This window comes from Symphalangus syndactylus, chromosome 8 (assembly GCF_028878055.3).
Source record: "Symphalangus syndactylus isolate Jambi chromosome 8, NHGRI_mSymSyn1-v2.1_pri, whole genome shotgun sequence".
In the NCBI taxonomy this organism is placed as follows: Eukaryota; Metazoa; Chordata; class Mammalia; order Primates; family Hylobatidae; genus Symphalangus; species Symphalangus syndactylus.
Window position 1 is genome coordinate 74,618,949 of NC_072430.2, and position 26,340 is coordinate 74,645,288.

General features: G+C 48.7%; 1 protein-coding gene and 1 pseudogene across 1 annotated transcript; one reads left to right on the plus strand and one right to left on the minus strand.

Moving 5' to 3' along the window:
- Window positions 1–20,961: 20,961 nt before the first annotated feature.
- On the minus strand, window positions 20,962–21,716 carry LOC129488031 (collagen alpha-3(IV) chain-like; annotated as a pseudogene).
- Window positions 21,717–22,487: 771 nt separating this feature from the next.
- On the plus strand, window positions 22,488–26,075 carry SP5 (Sp5 transcription factor). Its single transcript, XM_055289678.2, has 2 exons — window positions 22,488–22,846; window positions 23,537–26,075. The coding sequence occupies exons 1-2, from the start codon at window positions 22,796–22,798 to the stop codon at window positions 24,680–24,682; spliced, it is 1,197 nt and encodes a 398-aa protein (XP_055145653.1). The 5' UTR covers window positions 22,488–22,795; the 3' UTR covers window positions 24,683–26,075.
- Window positions 26,076–26,340: the final 265 nt, after the last annotated feature.

Consider the following 26,340-nt stretch of genomic DNA (forward strand, 5'->3'; position numbering starts at 1 on the left):
GAAGAGAGCCCGTCTCAGAATGTCATCACATGCTGGAAAATCCTGTTTGTATGACATCCTCAAAATGATAAAATTAGAGAGATGAAGAACAGGTTAGGCCGGGCGCGGTGGCTCACGCTTGTAATCCCAGCACTTTGGGAGGCCGAGGCGGGCAGATCACGAGGTCAGGAGATCGAGACCACGGTGAAACCCCATCTCTACTAAAAAATACAAAAAAATTAGCCGGGCGTGGTGGCGGGTGCCTGTAGTCCCAGCTACTCGGAGAGGCTGAGGCAGGAGAATGGCGTGAACCCGGGAGGCGGAGCTTGCAGTGAGCCGAGATTGCGCCACTGCACTCCAGCCTGGGCGACAGAGCGAGACTCCGTCTCAAAAAAAAAAAAAACAAAAAAGAACAGGTTAGCATTGCCAGGGGTTAGGGATGGTGGAACATGGAGAGTGGGTATGACTAGAGAGGGTAAAGGGGCAGCAGGAAGGAGTCCTGCAAGGATGGAACAGTCTGGGTCCTGACCGCGGCGGTGGTTACACAACACAATAGCAAAATTGCTTGTGTCATAAAATGGCAGGAACTATACACAGTGCACCAACACTGATGTTGTATTTTTTGGTTTGTTTGGGTTTTTTTGTTTGTTTGTTTTTGAGACAGAGTCTTGCTCTATCTCCCAGGCTGGAGTGCCGTGGTGCGATCTTGGCTCACCACAACCTCTGCCTCCCAGGTTCAAGCAATTGTCCTGCCTCAGCCTCCTGAGTAGCTAGGATTACAGGCACCTGCCACCACACCTGGCTAATTTTTATATTTTTAATAGAGACAGGGTTTTGCAATGTTGGCCAAGCTGGTCTCTTAACTCCTGACCTCACATTTAGGAACTGTTTTAATCCTCATAACCCTATAGGGTAGATATTGTGATTATGCCTATTTTGTAGATGAGAAAATGAGGCACACAGAGAGAGGTTAAGTGATCTTAAGCGATCTGCCCACCTCAGCCTCCCAAAGTGCTGGGATTATAGGCATAAGCCACTGCACCCAGCAATGTCCTGGTTTTAATATTGTACTATAGATACATCAGATGTAATCACTGGGGGAGCCTGAATGAAGGATACATGGGACATCTCCATTTTTGCAACTTCCTACAAATCTGTAATTATTTCAAAATAAAAGTATATTTTAAAAATCCCATGCCTGAGCCTCACAGATTCTGATTTAATTAGTGTGGGTGGGGTCTGGGTGGCATTAGGTTTGAAAAGCTCCCCAAACAATTCTCACCTACAGCCAGAGTTAAGCACCTCTGTGGGAATCCCTAAAGATGGAGACACTGTTTTGAGTTGAGACGTTGTCTTCAAAAGCCTCTGATAGAATGCACGAGGCCATTTATGAGGTTCCTAGCTGTCACCTGGCAGAGGACAGGCCACTGAGAGGACAGGACCCCAGACATATCTGCATTACTTACGGGGGTTGGGGACCGTGGGGGCTGTCCTACAGCAGGAGGTGTGATCAGCAATCAGCAGCGTCAATCCTCAATGTGCTGGTTTGGCCGGGCTCCTTGCTGGTGTTGCCTGCAGAAGTCTGAGCCCAGATGCCCACAGAGGGATCCCAGCTCCTGCATTAAGACCTCTTCCCCGCTGGATGTGGTGGTTCATGCCTGTAATCCCAACACTTTGGGAGACCAAGGCGGGCTGGTCACTTGAGGTTGGGAGTTGGAGACCAGCCTGACCAACGTGGAGAAACCCCATCTCTACTAAAAATACAAAATTAGCAGGGCGTGGTGGTGCATGCCTGTAATCCCAGCTACTCAGGAGGCTGAGGCAGGAGAGTCGCTTGAACCCCAAGAGGCAGAGGTTGCGGTGAGCTGAGATGGCACCATTGCACTCCAGCCTGGGCAACAAGAGCAAAACTCCGTCTCAAAAAAAAAAAAAAAAAAAAAAAAGACCTTTTTCCCCTCCTGGAAGCTCTAGTCACCAGGTCCAGTTTCAGGGCCTTTTCTATTTACTCTCTTACCATAGCCTCGTAGAAAGGGTCGCTGAGTCCCAGATGGCCAACACTGATTTGCTGGGTGATAAGCCATCTCCAGAACAGTCTCATACACAAAGGTACCACCTTGTACCCCATGTATGTGAACGTTTTCAAAGGGGTTATTCAATTGGTATTGATTAAGAGCAGGTCAAGAAATCCACCGCTGATTCTCGGCAGCCGGCAGCTCAGGTTTCTGCTGGAAGTCTCCAAGAGCTCCAAAAGAGTCTCAAATCAAGGAGGGAAATAGGCATTGGGTGTCTGAAGCCCCCAGCTTCCCTGAGACTGCTCATCAGATGGGAGCCACGTGTGCTCCCACGTTAGCAGAGTGGCCACCCACGGAGCTGCCTGGGCAGCTGCAGAGCAGCCCTGGAATGAATGTTCTGGTCGCTGCATCTGGATGAGTGGCAGACTTCCTGGCCGCCTCTTTTTCTTTTTTTATAGCCTCTTGGCTGCCAGTGTGCAGAGATGTTCTGGCAGCTGGGGACCTGCCTTGGGGCAGACTTGGAGTCAGGGTCCTGATGAGTGGCTTTGTTCTCTTAAACACTATTGTCATCTGACTCACCTATTACTGTGAATAACTTGCTAATTTTGGCCAAAAAAAAAAAACAAGTTCTTAGAAAATCTGCAGTAATGTGTCTTTTTATGTCGGTCAGGGGAGTATTTTCCTGCCTCCTCTTTGATATGGAAATGAGCCTGATAGGTTCATAGGCAGCCAGGAGCTGAACAGAGGAGAGAAAGAAAATTGTGTCCATCATAAAGGTGGCTTCTGCTCTCTTCTGCAAGTCTCTGAAGAATTAGTTCTCAGAAAATGAAGTCTCTCAAAATAAATGAACATCCAATTAAGGTTTCCGTGGGTGTGCGTACATTCCAGGTGTCTATAAAACATACATATTATGTGTTGCCTGATACTGTTATTCATGAATCATCTGAGACAAAGCTTCCTTGTTAAACTAACTGGGTTAAGAAAATAAACTCATCATAAATCATGCAAATCTAATCTATGGATTCACATTCATATTGTCTGGCCACAGCAGCTCTGCCACCAAGGCCTACCACCACTGCAGACAAGTGAGGCTGAGATCAAGTCACAGTGCAGGTGTCTTTGATTTGGCTTCCCCCGTGGTTCCCTCCTGCACGAATACAGTAGCTCCCTTTTTAGCAATCCAGCAACCCACCTGTTCCGCTCACTCTCCTTCCCAGAAGTTTCTGATAAAATCACTTACACTTGTTGAAGGTTGGTTGATTATACTCTAAAGGGCCAGAGTGCCAATCAATCTGTTACCTCAGCAAGGCATGTGCAAATTTAAGACTTCTCTCCACTGCCTGAAAGCCACTGTCCTACTTTCAGGTATTTCAAGCATCAGTGGACAGGTAGGAGTGGGGGACACTAGAGAATTCCATGCTTTTTCACTAAACTTAGCTTATTGAAGGAGGTGGGCCTGAAGTAAATAGGATTTAGCTGCTATAGGGCAAGAGTAATTTTTATTCACTAGCACTTAAAAAGATTTTTTTTAACCTTTGGAGATAAGGTTGCTCTGTCCCCTAGGCTGAAATGCAGGGAGCATGATTATAGATCACTGTGCTCTCCAACTCCTGGGCTCAAGGAATGCTCCCATCTCTGCCTCTGTAGTAGCTGGGACTACAGGCATGTGCCACCATGCCCAGCTAACTTTTTAAATTTTTGTTGAGACAGTCTTACTATATTGCCCAAGCTGTTCTCAAGCTCCTGATTTCAAGTGATCCTCCTGCCTGGGCCTCCCAAAGTGCTGGGATTATAGGCGTGAGCCTCAGAGCCAGGTCACTAGCACCTTTATAAAGCCTGGGTCTTCCACCATCGCTAAGTTCCCATCCTTCCCTCTCCTTCCCTCCTCTCCTGATTTTCTCTCCCTTTAACTTCTCCCTTCCCCATATCAGTCTTTCCTCTACCCCCACCCCCTCCTTATATTCTAACCCCTCCCCTGGATTGCTGCCCCACATCCCCAGGTGCACCTTGTGTTGTCCTGCACAACCAAGGCTATTTTCCCTTCTCCCTAATGCTATTTTAAACCCTGTAATCTTTCTTTTTGGATTACCTGTAGTGTAGCCCCTCATCTCGTGTGGCAGAAAAAGTACTTGCTCTGAATGTCCTCAGACCCTGGATTCTGACCCAGGCGTCTACACTAACCTGCCGGGTGGCTTTCTATGAGTAACTTCTCTGGCCCTCAAATTGGATTTCCAGGTCTATCTCTAGCCTAAAATATTATAATCTTATCTACCTTCCAGGCCTATCTCTAACCTAAAATATTATAATCTTATCTACCCCCAGGAGCAAGGTTTCTTAAAAAAAAACAAAAAACATTGTCTTGATTTCAGCCTTAAAAAGGAAGGAAGCCCTGGCTGGGTGTGGTGGCTCATGCCTGTAATCTTTGGGATTACTTTGGGAGGCCAAGGCGGGTGGATCACCTGAGGTCAGGAGTTCGAGTCCAGCCTAGCCAACATGGTGAAACCCCGTTTCTACTAAAAATACAAAAATTAGCCAGCCATGGTGGCAGGCGTCTGTAATTCCAGTTACTCAGGAGGCTGAGGCAGGAGAATCACTTGAACCCCGGAGGCGGAGGTTGCAGTGAGCTGAGATCGCTCCCTTGCACTCCAGCCTGGGGGACAAGAGCGAGACTTCGTCTCAAAAAAAAACAAAAAAATGGGAAGGAAATCCTGATGCACAATACAACCTAGAGGAAGCTTGAGGACATGATGCTAAGTGAAATCAGCCAGACGCGAAGGGACCAATACTGTATGATTCCCCTTATATGAGGTATCTGGAGTGTCAAATTCATAGGAACAGGAAGTAGAACGGTGGTTGCCAAGGGCTGGGGGTAGGAGGAGAAAGAGGGAGTTATTGTTTAACAAGTACAGAGTTCTCATTTTGTCAGATGAAAAGGTTCTAGAGATTAGTTACATAACAATGTGAATATACTTAACACTACTGAAATGGGTAAGAAATGGTTAAGATGGTCAATTTTTTGTGGGTTTTTTTTTTAATATATATAACCACAATTAACAACATTTTTTAAAGGGAAAAAAACCTGGCCGTTGGCTCAGGCCTGTAATCCCAGCACTTTGGGAGGCTGAGGCAGGTGGATCACAAGGTCAGGAGATCAAGACCATCCTGGCCAACATGGTGAAACCCCATCTCTACTAAAAATACAAAAATTAGCTGGGCGTGGTGGCACACACCTGTAGTCCCAGCTACTTGGGAGTCTGATGCAGGAGAATCACTTGAACCAGGGAGGCAGAGGTTGTAGTGAGCTGAGATGGCGCCATAGCACTCCAGCCTGGCAACAAAGCGAGACTCCATCTCAAAAAAAAAAAAAAAGCCTTCTCATACTTCACATATAAGGAAAAATAATGTTATTACTGTATTGTTGGAATCCAGAAAGAAAAGCAGGCAGGAAGAAAATTTGTCCCTTATTTCACAGGTGACAAAAATGCATTGTCAAGAGCCTTGCTAGGGTCACACATCTCTGCCTGTGGGCTCACACAGAACACTGAACTTACTAGTTTGTCATCAAAAACCAGAAAGTTAAAGCCTCTATGGTTTCTTGTACAGCTTTTAGAAGAAAACAATGTTAACTCTTCATACTATGCCAGGAGTACACAGAAACATACATACATGTTTGTCAGTTATTAATTAGGTTAGTAGAAAATAAAATACACAGGTGTTTTATATGGTTCTCCCTTTTAGATCTAAATGTAAGCCATCATATTCTTAAGCTGTTGAGGTCTGAAGAGTGATATTACTATTGTGGCTAATTATGTGGAAAGTTATTAACACCCCCTCCTGGTTCTGGGATGTGCGTCCAGGGCACCACACACTTGGCAGAGACTCCCTGGTAAAGAAAGAGATGGTGGCCTCGCCCTCAGCAAGCACTGGGGATGGGGGAAGGGTGACTGACCTGCTGTGGGCCACATTGAGATGCCCCTGCTGGAGTTCTGCTTTGCCTCTGCCCCAAAGGCACTTATTTATTTATTTATTTATTTATTTATTTATGTTTATTTATTTAAGATGGAGTTTCGCTCTTGTTGCCCAGGCTGGAGTGCAGTGGTGCGATCTCGGCTCACTGCAACCTCTGCCTCCTGGATTCAAGCGATTCTCCTGCCTCAGCCTCCCGAGTAGCTGGGATTATAGGCACTCGCCACCACTCTCGTTAATTTTTGTATTTTTCGTAGAGATGGGGTTTCACCATGTTTGCCAGGCTGGTCTCAAACTCCTGACCTCAGGTGATCCACCCGCCTAGGCCTCCCAAAGTACCGGGATTACAGGCGTGAGCCACTGTGCCTGGCTTGCTTTCTGCATCTTAAAAACACATCCTAACAAAATAAGCACAAAATGTGGTCATTGTGGCTGAAACAATAATTATTCTCGGCCAGCTGGAGTGGCTCACGCCTGTAATCCCAGCACTTTGGGAGGCCAAGGAGGGTGGATTGCTTGAACCCAGGAGGCTGAGGTCGCAGTGAGCCGAGATCGTGCCATTGCACTCCAGCCTGGGCGACAGAGAGAGACTCCATCTCAAAAAAGAAATTATTCTAAAGTGACCGCTAAGTTAGGAGAGAGGCCCAAAGGTATCCAAAAGTCATGAAATCTAAAACCAAAGAGCAGTGCCCTGATTTTTGGCATCTATTCCAGATAAATTCGCATTTATTACTGTTAGATAAAAGTAAGGTTATTGAGTAACTGAAAAGGGGCCTCTGTTACAGAGGCCAGGTTTTTATATTTAAAACAGAATGTTTAAGCCAGGTGCGGTAGCTCATGCCTGTAATCCCAGCACTTTTGGAGAAGGCCGAGGTGGGTGGATCACTTGGGGCCAGGAGTTTGAGACCAGCCTGGCCAACATGGTGAAACCTTATCTCTACTAAAAATACAAAATTAGCTGGGCATGGTGGCGGGCATCTCTACTCCCAGCTACTCGGGAGGCTGAGGCACGAGAACTGCTTGAGCCCAGGAGGTGGAGGTTGCAGTGAGCCAAGATTGTACCACCGCACTCCAGCCTGGGTGATAGAGCAAGACTGTGTCTCAAAAACTAATGATAATAAAATAGAATGTTTCGGTTAAGTAAATATTAACCTCAACCTCAAAAATGTCTCCGGTTTAGAGGAGCTCACTCTCAGGCTGTGAGTGAAAGGAAGTGAAAACAGTCAACACTCTTTTTCTTTTTTTTTGAGACGGAGTCTCGCTCTGTCGCCCAGGCCGGAGTGCAGTGGTGTGATCTCGGCTCACTGCAAGCTCCGCCTCCCGGGTTCACGCCATTCTCCTGCCTCAGCCTCTCCGAGTAGCTGGGACTACAGGCACCCGCCACCACGCCCGGCTAATTTTTTGTATTTTTAGTAGAGACGGGGTTTCACCGTGGTCTCGATCTCCTGACCTCGGGATCCGCCCGCCTCGGCCTCCCAAAGTGCTGGGATTACAAGCGTGAGCCACCGCGCCCGGCCTAACACTCTTAACATGAACACATCATGTGATATATGAACACCATCAAGGGCTGTCACTACAGGGCTTGTGAAAGGCCACGTTAATGAACACAGTGCATCTATCACATGCCTAATAACTGCTTTCTTGTACAGGTAAAATTTAGATGGTTAACTTGAAAATAATTACACATACACACATACAATCAAGTAGTCTTGTCACATAGCATATAATGTTATAATTCAATTTTTGTGCTTTATTAGTATGAATTTAACAATTTAGGGATTGGTGATAATCTTTTCTGAAACTGGAAGGAATTTCATCAGTCTGGCTATTGGTTCTGCTTATGTCTTCCTTGGTCAGAGTAGCAACAGTGAGACGGAAATTCTTCCTTGGCTTGATGGCATGTAGCATTGGCAGATAGATTAAGACGTCAGGAGGACTAGGCAAAAAATTGGCATACACTGGGACAAAACACATGCAAGCACACACTCTAAAATAATTAAATACCTAAAATAGCTGCTGGAGAGAACAGAAACAGCTATACCAGAATGCTCCTCTCAAGAGACCTCCCTCCCAAATCATCTGTGATTTAAAAAATAGCTATCCTGGTAGATTATATATTGTTGAAGATAATAGACTTGTGTTGTTTGTTGAATATTTTACTGGAAAAGATCATAAGAGGTCATTTCACCCAGACCCATTAGTATAGTATAGAGATTAACCACTGCTTCCTCCCAACTCAATTAATATTTGAGCCACCTCCCATTTACAGAGCAGTGCACTAGAATGGTAGAAAGCCAAGGTGTATCTGTAATTTTATAGATTTGGGTTACACAACCCTCAAAAATATCCAGGTCATAATTGCTAAAAATGCAGTTTTAAGGTTATATGGGAGAAGGAGAGATTAGTTGAGAAAGGAAAAGCTAAAAAGACAGTGCTGTTCAGTGGGATGTGGCCTCTGAGCACTGAAAGTGGCCAGCGAGACTGAGGAACTAAACTTCAGATTTTAATCAGTGCTATTTTAAATGTAAATAGCTACATGTGGCTACTGGCTACCACAGTGGGCAACAAAGTCTTACAGGATGTGAGATTTGCACTGAGCTTGAAAGAAGGATAGCTAGGAATTTGGTAAATATAGAAAACGACAATTCCAAGCAAAAGGCCAGTGCTGGTGAAAAGGCACAGAGAGAGGAAAGCATCAGTCGTGGCCCAGCGAAGATCTGATATATGGTACAAGTGGATTGAAAGTGAGTAGCGGGTTAAAGTGAAAGATAAGGTAGTAAGATTCAAAACTGAGCAGGATCTTGAATGCAAGCCTAAAGAATATATAATGAATTCCATATTCAATGGGGGAATCATTTAAGGTTTTTTGAGCAAGATAAAAATATGAGCTGCTTGGTATCAGTGAAAGATAACCATCAGATAATAAGCAACATGAATGTGAGGGGTGTTTTGATTCCTTATTGCTATATAGCAAACCACCCTATACTTAGTGGAGTACCATTTCATTGTGCTCATGGATTTTCTGGGTCAAGAATTTGGACTGTGCACAGAAAGGATGGCTCATCTCTGCTCCATGATGTCTGGCATCTCAGCTACGGTGGCTCCAACAGCTGGAGGCTGGATCACCTGAAGGCTTCTTCCCTCACATGTTGGCTCCTGGGCTATACAATGGTTTGACCTAAAAAGGTGGAACTTCTCAAAGGGGGCCCACAGGTCATAGGTAAATACAAAGATTTTCTGATTTGCAATTGGTTAAGGAGGCGAAGCTTCATCTAAAAATTTGGAATCAGTAGTAAGAATGTTAGCTGTGGCTTGTGGGTGTGACCTCCTCCAGGCCCCTTAGGAAGAAATTGGAAACAAGGAACAGTGGTCAGAGTTCAGTCCTCAGTTCCCCCTTATCTGACTGAGGTCTGCATGCCAGGGGATCCATTTTGTGGGGTTCCAGGTTTCTAAAAAGCAACTCAAGGACATATATTAAGAGGTGATTTTTGCCAGGTGCGGTGGCTCACGCCTGTAATCCCAGCACTTTGGGAGGCTGAGGCAGAAGGATCACGAGGTCAGGAGTTCAAGACCAGCCTGGCCAACATGGTGAAACCCCATCTCTACTAAAAATACAAAAATTAGCCGGGCATGTTGACAGGTGCCTGTTAATCCCAGCTACTCAGAAGTCTGAGGCAGGAGAACCACTTGAACCCAAGAGGCAGAAATTGCAGTGAGCCGAGATGGCGCCATTGCACTTCAGCCTGGGGGACAGAGCAAGACTCCAACTAAAAAAAAAAAAAAAAAAAAAAAGGTTATTTTTAGTTTCTACAGGGAACCAAACATTCTTATGACTCTAACTTCCTTGGCTATTATTTTAAGCGATAATTACATTCTCGCTTATCCAATTGCTCATTTACTTCTGAGCTCTAGCCAGGTGCCTGGAATTACCCTTAAAGGAACTCAAGGTTTTCCTTTATTTCCATGCTGCAGGGGTCCCTACTCCATCTCACTACCATAATATGTGTCTTATCTCTTGACAACTGTGAATATAGCGCTGAGACTTAGGACCTGTTACATCTGTCATAGAAAAAACAAAGGTACCACCACTGTGCTCACTAGTAGGAACAGCCAAAGCACAGTTCTTGCCTTACAACTGTTTACTTCTGCTTTCCCAATTTGGTATGCTGCATCTGATGGGTATGATCTAAATATTATAATGGAACCCTAGCTGCAAGGGAATCTGGAAAATACAGTTTTTTTTTTGTTTTCTATCTTAGAAAAAGATTGGAATAGCTGAAATGAACCAATCCAAATATCTACTACATTTGCTAACTATGCAGTTGCTTCATGTTAATTCCTGGTCTCCATTCCTAGACCCTCACTTCTCCTTTATGGCCAAAAACCAATGTGCTCTTTCTGCTCATTACAAACACTAATTATGGTTTAGCCAGTCTGGTCCCAGCTGTGATGGGGTTATGTCATTCAACCAGCATTTATTGAGTTCCTACAATGTGCACTCCCTTGACTACCTCTCTCTCACCTGACTCCCAAATCTGTCTCCAGCTTCACCTTTCTCTAGAGTTCCAGCTCTGAATTACTAACTACCTCCTTGACATCTCCTCAGGAACATCCCACTAGATCTTCAAAATAAATACATGCCCAAGAAACACCTCCCTTCTTCCCACTTTCCAAACTAATTTTTCTTCCCAAGATTTCTGATTGGTGTTTTTAAATTGGTTCAAGTTCAAACTCAGTTCTTGGCAGAACTGTGAATCAATTAAACCTCTTTTCTTCATAAATTACCCAGTCTCAGGTAGTTCTTTATAGCAGTATGAGAATTGATTTATAACTTTGCCTGTGTGTTAGTCTATTCTCACACTGCTATAAAGAAGTACCTGAAGGAGCTGGGCATGGTGGCTCATGCCTGTAATCCCAGCACTTTGGGAGGCTGAGGCGGGTGGATCACGAGGTCAGGAGTTCGAGACCAGCCTGACCAACATGGTGAAAACCGGTCTCTACTAAAAATACAAAAATTAGCCAGGCATGGTGGCGCTTGCATGTAATCTCAGCTACTCAGGAGGCTGAGACAGTTAAATTGCTTGAACCAGGGAGGTGGAGGTTGCAGTGAGCCAAGATCGCGCCATTGCACTCCAGCCTGGGCGACAGAGCAAGACATCTGAGACTGGGTAATTTATGAAGAAAAGAAGTTTAATTGATTCACAGTTCTGTGGGCTAGACAGGAAGTACGGCTGGAAGGTCTCAAGAAACTTACAATCATGGCAGAAGGCAAAGGGGAAGCAAGCATGCCTTACCATGGTACAGCAGGAGAGAGAAAGCAAAGGGGGAAGTGCTACACATATTTAAACAACCAGATCTTGTGAGAACTCACTACCATGAGAATAGCAAGGGGGAGGTCCACCCCCATGATCCAATCACCTCCCACCAGGTCCCTCCCCCAACAATGGGAATTACAGTTTGACATGAGATTTGGGTGGGGACACAAAGCCAAACCATATCAGCCTATAACATCTTCCTCCCTGCCTTTGAAAACCCTTAACTGCAAACCATCTGGGAGTTCAGGTCATAAGCTTTAGCTGCCCAGTCCTTCTTGCTTGGCATCCTGTAATAAATGCCTCACTTCTCTTGCTGCAATCCCAGTGTCAATGTTTGGCTTAGGTGCGCTAGGTGGGCAGACCCAAGTTCAGTTTGATAACAGTAGAGGTGGCATAAGTCTGAAGCTGGGCAGCTGTCACTATGGCTTCCCAGGAGGCAGGCAGCTTTCTGATTCCACAATCTCCTGATCCTGGCGGGAGCAGCAGCTCCCTTGTCAACCTAAGTCTATGATGTGGCACTGGGAGTCATGCCTGAAAGCTCAGTAGCAATTCTGTTTCTTCTGCCCTCCAGTCATTCTGTAAGACATTAAATATATATATATATATATATTTTTTTTTTTTTTTTTTTGAGACAGAGTCTCACTGTCACCCAGGCTGGAGTGCAGTGGCACAATCTTGGCTCACTGCAACCTCTGCCTCCCAGGTTCAAGTGATTCTTCTGCTTCAGCTTCCCAAATAGCTGGGACTATAGGTGTGCACCACCATGCTCAGCTAATTTTTGTATTTTTAGTAGAGACGGGGTTTCACTATGTTGGCCAGGCTGGTCTCAAACTCCTGACCTCAGGTGATCCACCTACCTTGGCCTCCCAAAGTGCTGGGATTACAGGCATGAGCCACTGTGCCTGGCCTAGACATTAAATATCTTATAAGAAGTCCCTTTCTGCTTAAACCAGGTAGAATGGGTTCTGTTCACTGTGAATGAGCCCTAATGACGTAGTAAACAAGAGACAAGCAGAGATTTTGGTGCAGGTTTAGAGCCTCTTGTAGCAGTTACCTAGGAGAACCTTTAAAAAATAACAAATGAGAAGGGCATCAGGGAGCAACCATGAATAAAGCCTAGAGAAGGAGAAGAGAACAAAGGCAAAGGGGGATTGGTGCTGGTGCCCTGGAAGGGAGGATCTATATCTCTGTGATTCTGCAGGGGAAGGGGCAGAGGAAGGAGGACAGATCCAACTTGAAACTACGCCATGACACTGAAACACAAATAAAAGGGCATTGCCTCCTGAAGACCAAAAGGCCCATGGGTGAGACACCTGTCAGTCCTAAAGGAAGTAGAGATGATCTTTTAAATGGAAATGGGGACAGACACCTGATATTAGTGTTAGTCTATTCCCAGCTGTACCTCTAAAGATACTGGACTGATATTTATCTATATCCTTAAAATTGGTGCCTTAAATTTTCCAAGGTAAATGGCCAATTCTGTGTGCCCCCTGGTGGCTTGGGGCAAGGGGTGGGGGGAAGAAAAGAAAACTCTAGAAGTGAAAGAAAAAGTAATCATGGATCTGAACTATAATCCTTGAGGTCAGGACCCATATTTCTCTTGGGTAAAACCAGATAACAAACATCTCATGTGGGACCCACATTTTCACCATGAGGCAAATAATAAACAACCTGTAATGTGGCCAGTAAATATCCCAGACTTCATATTTAATAATTCCACCACAGACCGACATACGTGTTTAATTGTTTTTCCAATAATAGAAAAACACCCAAGGAGGCACTCTAAACTGAGGGTTAAAAGGTTGCCCTCTGGAGTAACATTACCTGCACTCAATTCCAAGAACAAGATGTGGGATCTTGGGCACATTACCCATCTATAAAATAGTCATTGAGAGGATTCCATGAGACTCCATGTTGTGATTGGTAGCAGCAGCATGGTGGTCCAGCCACATGGTCAAACAAGCACACTGGGTGGGAGACAGCGCACAGGCTGTGGCCCCCAAAAGACCACTACCAACAAACCAGAGCAAACCCGTGACCTCACCAGCATGCGTCTCTCCAGCCTAAGTTAGCCAACCCCCGCCTCCATCTAGGGGTGCTAGACTTAGAGGGGTGGAAATGGGGGGGTTCAGACTTTATTTGCATTTCTTGATATATGACAATGTTTTTCATCAAATTTTTCTCTGGTTTGTATCCAAAGTAATTCTCCTATATATTAATGCATGTTTTATTTTATTGCTATAATCCAGATCAAATTTCAAGAATTTTATATGTGAAACATTATTGGTTAACCTAAAAGAAAGATTTATCACATTCATTTCTTTTTAGGAAATAAATGCCACGACAGATGGGTAACAGTACATGGAGAATCTTTTCTTTCAATACTCATGTTCCCCAGAAAAATGTTCACTGGAAAAATGATGAAGCTGGGTGTGGTGGCTCACATCCATAATCCCAACATTTTGGGAGGCCAAGGTGGGAGAATCACTTGAGCCCAGGAGTTTGAGACCAGCTTGAGCAACATAGGGAGACCCTGTCTCCACAAGAAAACAAAAAACAAGTTAGCCGGATGTGCTGGCACATGCCTGTGGTCCTAGCTACTAGGGAGGCTGAGGTGGGGGATTGCTTGAGCCCAAAAGGTGGAGGCTGCAGTGAGCTGAGATTGTACCACTGCACCCCAATCTGGGTGACGGAGAGAGAACCTGTCTCAAATAATTTATGTGAGACTCAGTTCTTTCACTCTGTGATCTCCAGGAGCCACCTTACTTCACCGGGCCTGCTTCTTCATGAGTCATAGATAGTTGCCAGGCCTTTGCAGCCAACAGTGTTCTTTCCATGATTGTGGGACCCACCTGTGCTCCCCATGACCTCTCTTTTCCTCAGTGCTGGATTCTACACTCTCTGAGGGCGCAGTGACTCTTTGTCTCGGGTCCTCTGTAGCACCCGGCACTGTGCCGGTGCTCACCTGGGCATTCTTCCGCCGCACTCAGTAAAGATTTGGTTTCTTGTGCCTAGAAAGAAAGATGGATGACAGAGCCACAGAGTACGAAGCCACAGTACTGTGAGCTTCTGCAGGCTCCTGCCACGACCTTAGGTTCATGCCTTATCCATGAACCTGCCTTGATTCCTTCTCACATCAAGTGGTACTTGCTACAGGGTCATTTTGAAACATGAATACTAATGACTAAATAGGAAAATATATACTTAATAAAGGAATTTTGGCACTAACTTTTCCTAACATATGTCTCTTGTAAGGAGGCCTTGTCTGTACCTAAATATCATCCGTGTCCATGGCAGTACTGTTGAAAGCAACTGTGCGTGTCTAAGCAGGTTTACCGGAGGACCTCCCTGCCATGGGAGGCAGGTGGCACCCAGGACTCCTCCCCTTGCTCCAGGTCACGGCACCCGCTCTCCTTACCTGTTTTTTTTTCTTTTTTTGAGATGGAGTCTCGCTGCGTCGCCCAGGCTGGAGTGCAGTGGCATGATCTCGGCTCACTGCAACCACCGCCTCCTGGATTCAAACGATTCTCCTGCCTGAGCCTCCCAAGTAGCTGGGATTATAGGAACCCACCACCATGTCTGGCTAATTTTTTTGTATTTTTAGTAGAGACGGGATTTCACCATGTTGGCCAGGCTAGTCTCGAACTCCTGACCTCAAGTGATCCGTCCACCTCCACCTCCCAAAGTGCTGGGATTACAGGCATAAGCAACTGCACACAGCCCCTTCTCCTTACCTTCTTATCTGAGGGAATATAAACGGCAGCAGAGTGGAAGAGAAGGCAGGATTTAAACATGTAAGGCTTGAATGTGATCAAGTAAAACACAAGACAAGACTCAGCACAAGCAAGCGTAGGCGGCCGACCTGCCACAGTTTCCTACTGCCTTTTGAATGTGCGACCACCCCTTTCACTGCCAGCAACGACCATGCCCTTGTCCTTTCAAATCAATAAAGAAGCAGCTTCTCCTTGAGTTTGTTTCACTCCCCCCAGGTCAGAAGTTCTGTCCTGGGGCTATACTTGCTTCACCCCAGGCTGGGAAAAAGAAGTTCCTCTCCTCGTTAATGGAAACACCCACACTCCACTGCAAACGGCCAGTTTCTAGGCTCCCTACCTACCACTTCAACCTTTTTACCAGGTCCTAAAACACAAACACAGCTTTTTTCTTGCCCTGCTATCTGTTCTTACTGCTTCTTAAACTCGAGTCTTCTGACTTCTTCCCCACCTCAGCTCTGCGAATGGACCGTCAAGGCTTTCTCTCCAGCAAATAGACTCTTCCTGTTGCTCACCACGCGGCCCTCTCCACCGCCTTCCCCAGCCTGGGCAGGCACATTGGTCTTGCTCATCCTCCCACCCCTACTCTCTGTGTTTTCTCCTGCCTCTCTCACCCTTTTTTTCTTGGGCTGCTTTGATGGCTTCTCTTCCTCTATTCATTTTATATTTGTGCATTCTCTCCAAATCCTGTTGTAGCTTTTCTCTACCTGTTTGATCTCCACTCACTCTTATGAGCTCACTTTTGCAGCCCTCCCTACTTACCAAAAGTTCATGAGTCTTCTCTTTAGCCTTGTCCATCACACTCACTGCCACTGACGGCATTTACAGCTTCCTGCAGGCATTTCTTCATGAGCAGCCAGCCAAAATCTTAGATTCAACAGCCCACCCTGAATTCAGTCCTTCTGCTTAACTCCCAACTGTCTCTTTTCCTTGTTCTCCTGCTTTTGTCAGCAACTGAGCTATTCCTCCTGCCGCACAGGCTAAAACCTTGGGGTCCTTTTGATGTTATTTTTAAACGGCTTTATTGAGATAGAATTACATATCATATCGTATCATATAATTCATCCATTTAAACTGTACAATTTTTTTAGTATATTCACAGAGTTGTATAACCATCACCACAATCGATCTGAAGATATTTTTACCCCCACCAAAAAGCCTTACCCATTGGCAGTCATTCCCTCTTCCCCCACCCCCAAGTCCCTGGCAGCCACTAATGTGCTTTCCGTCTCTGGATTTTTCTATTCTAGACATTTCATATACATGGAATCATACAATAGGTGACTTTTGTCACTGGCTTCCTTTAGCATGTTTTCAAGGTTCATCCATATTGTAACATGTATCAGTACTTCATCCCCTTTTATAGCTGAATAATATTCCTTTACATAGATGTATCACATATGATCCATTTATCAGGGGATGGACATCTAGGTTTCCAACTTTGGCTATTATGAATAATGCTGCTATGAACATTCATGTACAAGTCTTTATGTGGATGTGTATTTTCCATTCTCTTTGTATCTACCTAGCAGTAGAATTATAATTCCATGTTCACCATTTTGAGGAACTGCCGCATTGTTTTTCAATTGTTTTCTGTACCATTTTACATTCCTATTAGCAATGTATAAGGGTTCCAGTTCTCCACATCCTTACCAACACTTACTATCTTTTCTATAATCTAGTCATCCTAGTAGGTGTGAAGGGGTTCCTCTCATTGTGGTTTTAATTTGCTTTTCAGTGATAGCTATAATGATGTTGGGTTTCATGTGTTTATTGGCCATTTGTATATCTTCCTTGGGAAAATGTTTATCCAAATCCTTTATCCAGTTTTAAATTGGGTTGTCTTTTTACTGTTGAGTTGCAAGGGTTCCTTTATTAGATATATAATTTGCAAATGATTTCTCCAATTCTGTGGGTTGTCTTCACTTTCTTGACAGTGTTCATTAAAGCACAAAAGTTTTAAATGTGGTGAAGTTCAATTTAACATTTTTTCTTTTATCATTTGTGCTTTTGGTGTCACATCTAAGAAGGTTTTGCCTAACTAAGGTCATGAGGATTTACTCCTTTTTTTTTTTTTTTTTTTTGAGATGGAGTCTCCCTCTGTCACCCAGGCTGTAGTGCAGTGGCATGATCTTGGCTTACAGCAACCTCTGCCTCCCAGGTTCAAGTGATTCTCTTACCTCACCCTCCTGAGTAGCTGGGATTACAGGCATCCGCCACTACGCCCAGCTAATTTTTTGTATTTTTAGTAGAGACAGGGTTTCACCATGTTGGCCAGGCTGGTCTCGAACTCCTGACCTTGTGATTCAGCCTCCCAAAGTGCTGGGATTACAGGTGTGAGCCACCATGCCCAGCCTCCTTTGTTTTCTTCTAGGAGCGTTAGAGTTTAACTCTTACATTTAAATCTATGATTAGAGTTCATTTGTGTGTGTGTTGTAAGAAAAGGGTCCAATTTCATTGTTTTACATGTAGATATGCAGTTGTAACAGCACCATTTGCTCAAAAGAGAAGTCCTTTTGAGTGTCCCCTTTATTTAATGTCTTATTCCAACCTGTCACCAAATTTTGCTCTTTTTCCCCTTTAAAATGCTGAGTCATCCTTTCACTACTACCACCAGTTCCCAATCAAAACTTTCACCATCTCACACCTAGGTAACTGCATTTGCATCTATCCTTCCAGACTCTGCAAGCCAATCCTTCTAGGGAAGAAGCTTTCAGAAATGGAATTGAACTTACATTATTTACCTGCTCGGGAGGAGTTCCTACTGTAATGTATACAGCATGGGGGCAAACTCCTTGTTCTGACTTCTCTAATCTGGCCCCACCATGTCCACACCAACAGATCAAAGGCCCAAAACTTCATCGTTGTTCAACTTTTCACTGAAGTGGAATTCTCTTTCTTCTGCTGTCCCTTTCCCCTTCACCTTCTTCCTTTCTTTGCACTAAAATTAACTAAAATTAAAATGTAGTTAAAATTCTGTAGGTCCTTAAAGTCTCCTGCAAACCCCAGCTCCTTGATAAAGCCTCCCTGGACCACCCCAGCCCTCACCAATCCTCTCTGACTTCCTACTACATTTGTGTGCTCTGTGGCACCAGTCATTACGCAGATGACATTGGTACACACAATTCCACTCTACCACCCAACATCAGTGAGCATTTATCGAGCATCTACTGAAGTTCACAGCGTTGTGCAGGCAGGATACATATCATACAAATGCTGTTTCCTCCTCCCACCAAATGAGGGAGAATTAGATGAGATTTTTAAAAATTCCTCCTAGTTCTACAACCAGTATTGTATACTGATCCAATTTGGAAGTTTAAGTTTAAAATTAATTCAAGGATTCCAGTTGAGGAAATGGTCCCATTTCCTTGGAAAGTAAACTAGCTCGGTCACCAGCTAGGTTACCCGCATTATAACCGCTTGTGACTGACTACTCCACCGTATTAATGATGAAGTGCCCCCGACTTGAGATGCAGGCGTTAGGGCATCTGTGATTTGATCTGCAGCTTAAACTGGGAGACCACTCCAAATCCTCAAAGTTAACTTTGAATATCAGATTGCAATCCCTCCCCCCAACACCATAAAAAAAAATATTTCAAATTGAAGAGGCAAAGTTTGATCCTTCCCTTGTTGAGAGATGAAAACAATAGCAGCTTTCTGCTCTAGCACAGCTTCAAAAGGCTGCCGAGGGACTGCTCTGAGAATTCTTGGTTGCAGATGACTGAAGAAATGCATGGGCAGCCTCCTGCGATTCAGTGCCCCATTAGCACGGAGGAAATTCTGCCCCCACCCTCCCGGAACCTTCAGTATAGCAACGATTTAACTAGGCAGATATGGGCAATTGCAAAATTGAGTCTCCTTGGCAAGGAGGAGGGAGATCCAGCCGATTAAGCAACATCTTACTGTGAAAGGCCAAAGCATTAAGAATTTGCTGAAATGATCTAAATAATATCTAGATTTTTAAAAAATCAGCTGGAAAGGGGTGACTATCTGGTTGGATTTATGCCAGAGGCGTGCGTCCCTTCTTGCTGCAAGAAAATGCCTGAGGCGAGGTACCAAGCTTGGGCTCGAAGTAGCAACCCCAGAGTTAATCCCAGAGCGCGCAGAGCTGGTCCGTCCCCTGCGCAAGTGTCGCTGCGGGTTCACCTACTGGCCTCTTCCTCTCGCAGGTGGCATGCAGTCGGCGCTCGCCGCCCGCCCGCAAAGAAACTGCAATGCAAACTTCCCAGCCTGGGAACCCCGCTGCTTGGAGAGCAGCTCCGCTGTGCCAGCCGCCGCCAGGAGACTGGTATTCAACCTCCCCGCCCCCCCGCCACGGTTAAAGTTTGCTCCACATTCGCAGCTCCCACCCCACCCCCATCTCCGCCCCGAGGCAGGAGGACCACATAGGAGTTCCTGGGTCCACCGTGGGCAAACACACCCACCAACAAAAGAAAGCCCATTAAATCTTCCCTCCTGTGAACTCGCGCCCCAGCGGATACCTCTTTGAACTGACCCCCGCCCCCGCAGCCCCCGCGCTGTCTGGGGCGCGCCTGGCCCTCCCGGGCTTACTCCCTCCCCCGCAGCTGCGCACTTTTGCAGCGCGCTCGGTCTTTGATGTCTCTTTACATTATGGCAGAGCAGCCACACGCTCTTCCCGGGCGCGGGGCTTTGTGTAATGGAACTGACATTTGGCCTTGATACCTGTTATCTCTTGGTGATTGCAACAAATTTCTAAAATAAATATTGTACTTTGATCTCCTAGCATTGCATTTTTAATGGACGCTCTCAACATTACTTCATTAAGAACTTTTTCCAGGAGCTCCGAGGGCCAAGGGGGTTGGGGGAGACTAAGCAGCTATTCGGCAAAGCCTCTCTCCAAACTTCAGCTGGGGCCTGGGAGGACCGGAATCTGGGCGGGTTTTCACAAACGGAGATGAGGCCGAGAGCAGCCAACTGCGACCACTCAAGAAAGGGCCTTCTGTACGCTCAGCACAGTCCTGAAGACCTTGCATATATTAACTCTTAAACCTATAGCCACTCTACAAGGGGTGCACTATTGTAACTCCCATTTTACAAATCGCAAAACTGAGGTACACAGCGGCTGAGTACCTTGCTTGCCAAGGTCACCAACTAGAAAGTGGCAAGGCGGGAAAAATGTCTTCAGAGAGCTCGGACTCCGAGCTTTTAACCACCAAGCCACTAATTTTGACCCTGTTGGCCCACCGATGGTTTAATTGGCTAATGGGGGCATCTTGGAGAAAAAGCTAATTCCCGTAACTATGGAGATGTGAAATGGCTTTTCTGGCCTTTTTGGGAAAGTAGCTGTCAGATTCAACAAAAAGGGCTGCCTTCCATCCTGCTTAGCCCGGCCCTGCCCTCCTCCCTGGGAAAGGGGACTTCGAAGAGCTCAAAGGAGCTGGAGAGGAAATCAGCGCTAAAGAACCAGATCGCTTCGAGGGTGCGAGCATGTGCAGGCGCGAGTGTGTGCCAAGGGGCTCCCTGGCCTCCGACTTGCATCCAGGAAAGAGCTCCCTCGGGTCCCACCCTTCTCCAAGACTCAAATCCTGGACGGAAGCGTGGGAAGGAGCAGGCTGGCCAGGCCTCGGATGAAACCACTAAGCTCTCTCCCCTTCCCCGCTCCCAGAGCAGCCGACCTCATCTTCAGAAGCCAGATCGGGTCGGCCAGGCTGTGTGGTCGCCGCTCGCGTTTTAGAGGGGACAACTCGTTGGGGGAGAAGGGGGCGTGCGAGTGCAGGATGTGCGAGGGACCCATTGTATTTGGGTCGCAAGCAGCCCACCTGTCTTCAGTACGATATTCTCATTCCGCAGGCGCGCCCTGGGCGTGGGAGAAGGTGGGCACGGAGGCATCGCATCCCCGACCCCTGATGGAAGTGCGGAGGGCATCCTTATACAGTCCATACTCCGAGTGCGTTGTAGTTAGGCTAACCTCTGACGCTGCATCGGGAGACAGGTCACCCCGTCCGTCCTCTCCCGTCCGTCCCGGTCGCGGTGCGGTTCCCGTGAGGAAGACGGGTAGAGAGGCCGCGCGCGAACTGATTGGGGCTCCCTCACGGCCGGCGGCCTGGAGAGTGGAGACTGTGTCCGACAAGAGGTGGGTGGGTGAGAGGAGCAGGCCGAGCTCCGGCGGCCACCCCGCGGTTCCCCGCCCGCCTCTTCCTCCTTCCCCGCCCGCGCGCCCGGGGGAGGCGATCCCGGGGTCCGCAGTGCCGGGGCAGGACGCGCCCTGCGCCCTGTGCCAGGAGGAGGCAGGCGGCCCTCCTCGGCAGGAGGTGAGCGGCCAGTGAGGGATGGAGGTCACCCAAGCCCCTGCAAGCGCGACCCTGCCCAGGGCAAAGCACGCCCCGCGCCTGCTGAGGAACTTTTGCTTCCCAAAGGTGACAAGAACAAGTTTGTACTGACTTTTCTCCCCTCTTCGGGATCCTCTCTCATATGATTTGTGGTTTGTGGGACCACAACAACCAGGCTTCCTCGACCGAGCCTTTTTTTCCAGCAGTTCCTGGTCTGCCAGGCTTGCGAGAGTGCGCGCTGGCTTGGGGGGGCTCCGGGCGAGAAATCACCAGCAGCGCTGGGGCTTTCGGCCCCCCACAGCCCGGCCCGGGCCTCCTGGGAGTCCAGGGTGGCCTAGGGAGAAGGGGGCGGGACAGCACAGCTTCTTCCCCTCGGGTGGGCATGACGGGTCGCCTTGGGTGTCCTGCCAAGCTCAGCTTTGAGGGTATGCGCGGCGCGGGTGTTTTTCCCAGGTCCACTCTGCGAAAGTTGTGGCCTGAAGAAAACTTCTGGGTAGCCAGCAGGAACGTCACAGGAGAGCCCCGGTCGCTCGTCAGGCGGGCGGCCCTGGAGCGTGCGCGCCACCCAACGCCGCGCTGGGCGGCCGCCCGGCCCCGCCCCAGGTCACAGCCCTGCCCTCGGCCCCACCGCGGCGGGCGGGGGACACGCGGCGGGCCGGGCGCCGTCGGTCCCACGCCCCACCGGGGATCTCGCTTGGGTCCGCTGTGTGCGCGGGCGGGTGCGTGTGCGGCGAGGGTGCACGGTGTGCAAATAAATACAGGGGAGAGTTACACTCTTTCCGGTCTCAAAGTCCGGCGCCTGGAAGCCGAAGGCAGATTTTTCCATAGATAACAAAGACACTTTGTCACTTTGGGCGCTGCCTCGGTGCAAATCTTTAATTGCAAGTGTGTGTGTGTGTGTGTGTGTGTGTATGAGTGTTGGGCGGGGGGGGCGGGAAGAGTGTCTCGAGCAACCCAAGCGCGGGTCTCCAGGCGGCAAGGCCCCCTTTGATCAGGAAAATCCAATTATTTGTGTATATACATTTCCCACATAGTGATTACTTCATTAATTGTCCCGCCTTTATCTCCTCCCTTCCCATCCCCCCTAATAAGCAGTTCTTTTATCCAGACCAACAAACACACCATAGGAGCTTTGTGGATTCAAAGGATTTGCTTTCGCTTCTGAAAGAGCCGCTATTCTTTGATGATTGGGTAGCGGCAAACTTCAAAGCCATAAATCTTCCCTCTGACTGGCTGGCGGCCCAGCAAAGTCCTTATCAAATTCTTGGAGGTGATCCTGAAGCGCTCAGACCGCGCGCGGGGCGAGCGAGCGGGGCGCGGCGAGGGGCGAGGGCGGGGAGGTCCCCGGCGCGCAGAGCAGGCGCCAGGGAGGCAGGCTGGGCGGCCCTTCGTCCTCGCCTTCGGGTGTCCATGCCTCGGCGGCTGCGTCCCGCTCCGCAGCCAGGGGCCTGCAAGCCGTAGCCATGGCCGCGGTGGCCGTCCTCCGGAACGACTCGCTGCAGGCCTTTCTCCAGGTCAGGGCCGAGCCCGGAGGGGGCGGGAGAAAGGTGGAAAGGGCCGTGCCCGGATCTCTCCTGGTACTCCGTGCACCTTGAACCTCAAAGAGAACCCCGCCGATGGGTGCAGCTGGAGCCAGGCCTGGGGTGCCCACGCCAACTTCACACCTAATCCGGTGTGGTCTTTGCGGGAGAGACGCGTGGATCCGGGATTGTTCGGAGGTGCCCGGCTGGCCGAGAACAGGACCGGAGCTCACCCTGCTGGGCCCTCCTGCTGATTTCAGCCTGGGGCGGGCCAGGGAGGAGCGCGATGGCAGTGAGGACAAGAGAGCTTAAAAGATGGGAGGGAAAGCGGCTGGGCGGTGGGGTTGTGGGTGTTTCCCGACTCTTACCACGGAGCCGGGAGCGGCCCGTCGGATGCCTCCCCCTCCCACTTCGAGCCTGCTTCCTCTCAGGCTGGATGGCGTCTCAGTGCACCAAGTAGTTTAGCAAGAAGCGCTCGCGGGCCACACGTTCAGGTAGCGGAGGCACCAAAAGTTTCCCGCGGCCGGTGGGTGCGTGCGTGGGGTGCGGTGGCGGGGGAGGGACGGCCGGGACGGAGGAGGGGCGGCAGTATAATAGCGGGCGTGGGGGCGGCGGGCTGGCCCGGAGTCCGCGCTTGGAGCTAACCTTTTGTCTCTTCTCCGCCCTCCCTCGCCGCCTATGCAGGACCGCACCCCCAGCGCCTCCCCGGATCTGGGCAAGCACTCGCCCCTGGCATTGCTGGCCGCCACCTGTAGCCGCATCGGCCAGCCGGGCGTGGCGGCGCCCCCGGACTTCCTGCAGGTGCCCTACGACCCCGCGCTGGGCTCACCCTCCAGGCTCTTCCACCCGTGGACCGCCGACATGCCGGCGCACTCGCCAGGCGCACTGCCGCCCCCGCACCCCAGCCTGGGGCTGACGCCGCAGAAGACGCACCTGCAGCCGTCCTTCGGCGCTGCGCACGAGCTTCCCCTCACACCCCCCGCCGACCCCTCGTACCCCTACGAGTTCTCGCCGGTCAAGATGCTGCCCTCGAGCATGGCGGCTCTGCCCGCCAGCTGCGCGCCCGCCTACGTGCCCTACGCGGCGCAGGCCGCGCTCCCTCCAGGCTACTCCAACTTGCTGCCTCCGCCGCCGCCACCGCCCCCGCCGCCCACCTGCCGCCAGTTGTCACCCAACCCGGCCCCCGACGACCTCCCGTGGTGGAGCATCCCGCAGGCGGGCGCCGGGCCGGGGGCCTCCGGGGTTCCTGGAAGCGGCCTCTCCAGCGCCTGTGCCGGGGCCCCCCACGCGCCCCGCTTCCCCGCCTCTGCGGCCGCTGCTGCTGCGGCCGCCGCCGCCCTGCAAAGAGGCCTGGTGTTGGGCCCGTCGGACTTTGCGCAGTACCAGAGCCAGATCGCCGCGCTGCTGCAGACCAAGGCCCCCCTGGCGGCCACGGCCAGGAGGTGCCGCCGCTGCCGCTGTCCCAACTGCCAGGCGGCGGGCGGCGCCCCCGAGGCGGAGCCGGGCAAGAAGAAGCAGCACGTGTGCCACGTGCCAGGCTGCGGCAAGGTGTACGGGAAGACGTCGCACCTGAAGGCGCACCTGCGCTGGCACACGGGCGAGCGACCCTTCGTGTGCAACTGGCTCTTCTGCGGGAAGAGCTTCACGCGCTCGGACGAGCTGCAGCGGCACCTGCGGACTCACACGGGGGAGAAGCGCTTCGCCTGTCCCGAGTGCGGCAAGCGCTTCATGCGCAGCGACCACCTCGCGAAGCACGTCAAGACTCACCAGAATAAGAAGCTCAAAGTCGCTGAGGCCGGGGTTAAGCGGGAGGACGCGCGGGACCTGTGAGCCCTCCCGGAGGTGGACCCCCTTCCCAGCACCTCTGCGGGAGATCCGGGGACCTGTGGGCAGCTGGCGGAGGGGAGACTCAGCAGACGAACCCTCTCCGTTGCCTGCTTCCCGAAATGGAGCTAGGCTCCCAACTTCCCCTGCCCTCGGACATAGGGACCCAGTTCCCAGGAGCGGGGAGGTAGGGTTGGGGCTGAGGCATTTGGATTATAATTGGGAGCTCTGCCTTACGCCAGGGCGGTTCCAAACTATAAACCGTTCCCACCGTCAGGGAGACCTACAGTTTTGGGGGACCACCCTGGGCTGGCCTTGTATATAGGAAATGCTGCTGAATTGAAGCGAAAGGAACTTGGGAGATTTGAAATAGTGCTTGGGTTTTCGCTAGGACCGGTTTGGGCTTTGTACAGGTTATTTAATAGCTTTGTTAAAGATAATTATAATAATTATAACATTAATAAAAACGTTGCTTTTGTCTTCAGCTCCATGCAGAGCTACAGCATGATATGTCTCTGTAAAGTGATCAGCAGTTGCAGCGTGAAAATAAATACGTTAACTCAGGGGTCACTACAGGAAGACCCCGCTGAGCCGGTCTCATTTGATCTTTTCTTCTTCTGGGTGGCTGTACTAAGCGGTCGGGTTTCCCCGGGAATTTGATGGTTCCCATAGTCTGCCTGTGTCGGAGGCTTCTTTGGTTTGGAAGGATCTGGGCAAATGTGTTGGGTTCAGGAATGGAAAAAGGCAGGCAATTCCGTTTTGTGGTAAAGAGGTAGGGCAAGATTTTCCAATCACAACTTGAGTTTCTCATGCGGCCTTAGGATTCACCCGAGACTTTCTCTTCCAAGTTTGTTTTTACCTGACGAATTCCCTGTGGCTTTCTATTTGTTGGTACTCTCGGGACAGGTCACAACTATGCTGGTGTTAAGAGAGGTATTAGAGGCGTGAGGGTCTGTTCACAGGTGAGACTGTGGAGAGGTACAGAGAAACGGGACCCTTGTTCAGGTTGGTCTTTGCCTGGGAAAGAACCAAGAAGATAGTTTCCCAGACGCCACTCCTGTATTTCAGTCCCGTCACGATACCCAGCGTTGTCTTGCTTGTTTTCTTCTTAATCTTGCGATGGAAATTTTAACAAGTTTTATTTCACAGTAACCACCCAGGAATTTCTGGCTAGGCCAAGACGTTTAGTTCCATTTTGTATCTGAATTTTATTATGTTTTTAATCATTGAAGTAGTCTAAGATTTTCTCAGGTAAGAGCCAGGAATCCTCATGTTTTGGAAATGTGGAAATAGGGTCTTTTTTGTCTAAGTGTCTCGCCTTTCTCTAAAAGTTGAAGCTTTGAAGTTTACAGATGTTTTATCAAGTGTCTAACTCCTTGATATTTTCTAATATTTGAATTTTTAAGCCTGTAACTGAAACTTTAATCAGCAGTTAAATCTTTTAAGATTAGCAAAGAACAGAAAATGTTCTAAATTTTATTAACATGTTAAGCTAGCATCATTAATGTCAAATTTTAATAGAGCCAAATAATCTTTTCATGATAGTTGAAGTGTGTACAAATTGATAGGATTTCACAGTTTACAAACTGCTTTTACCTTGCCTTTTGTTTGAAGTCAAACTGAAGGATCAGTTCTTAAAAGCTTTGAGGGTTGTTCTTGAATTC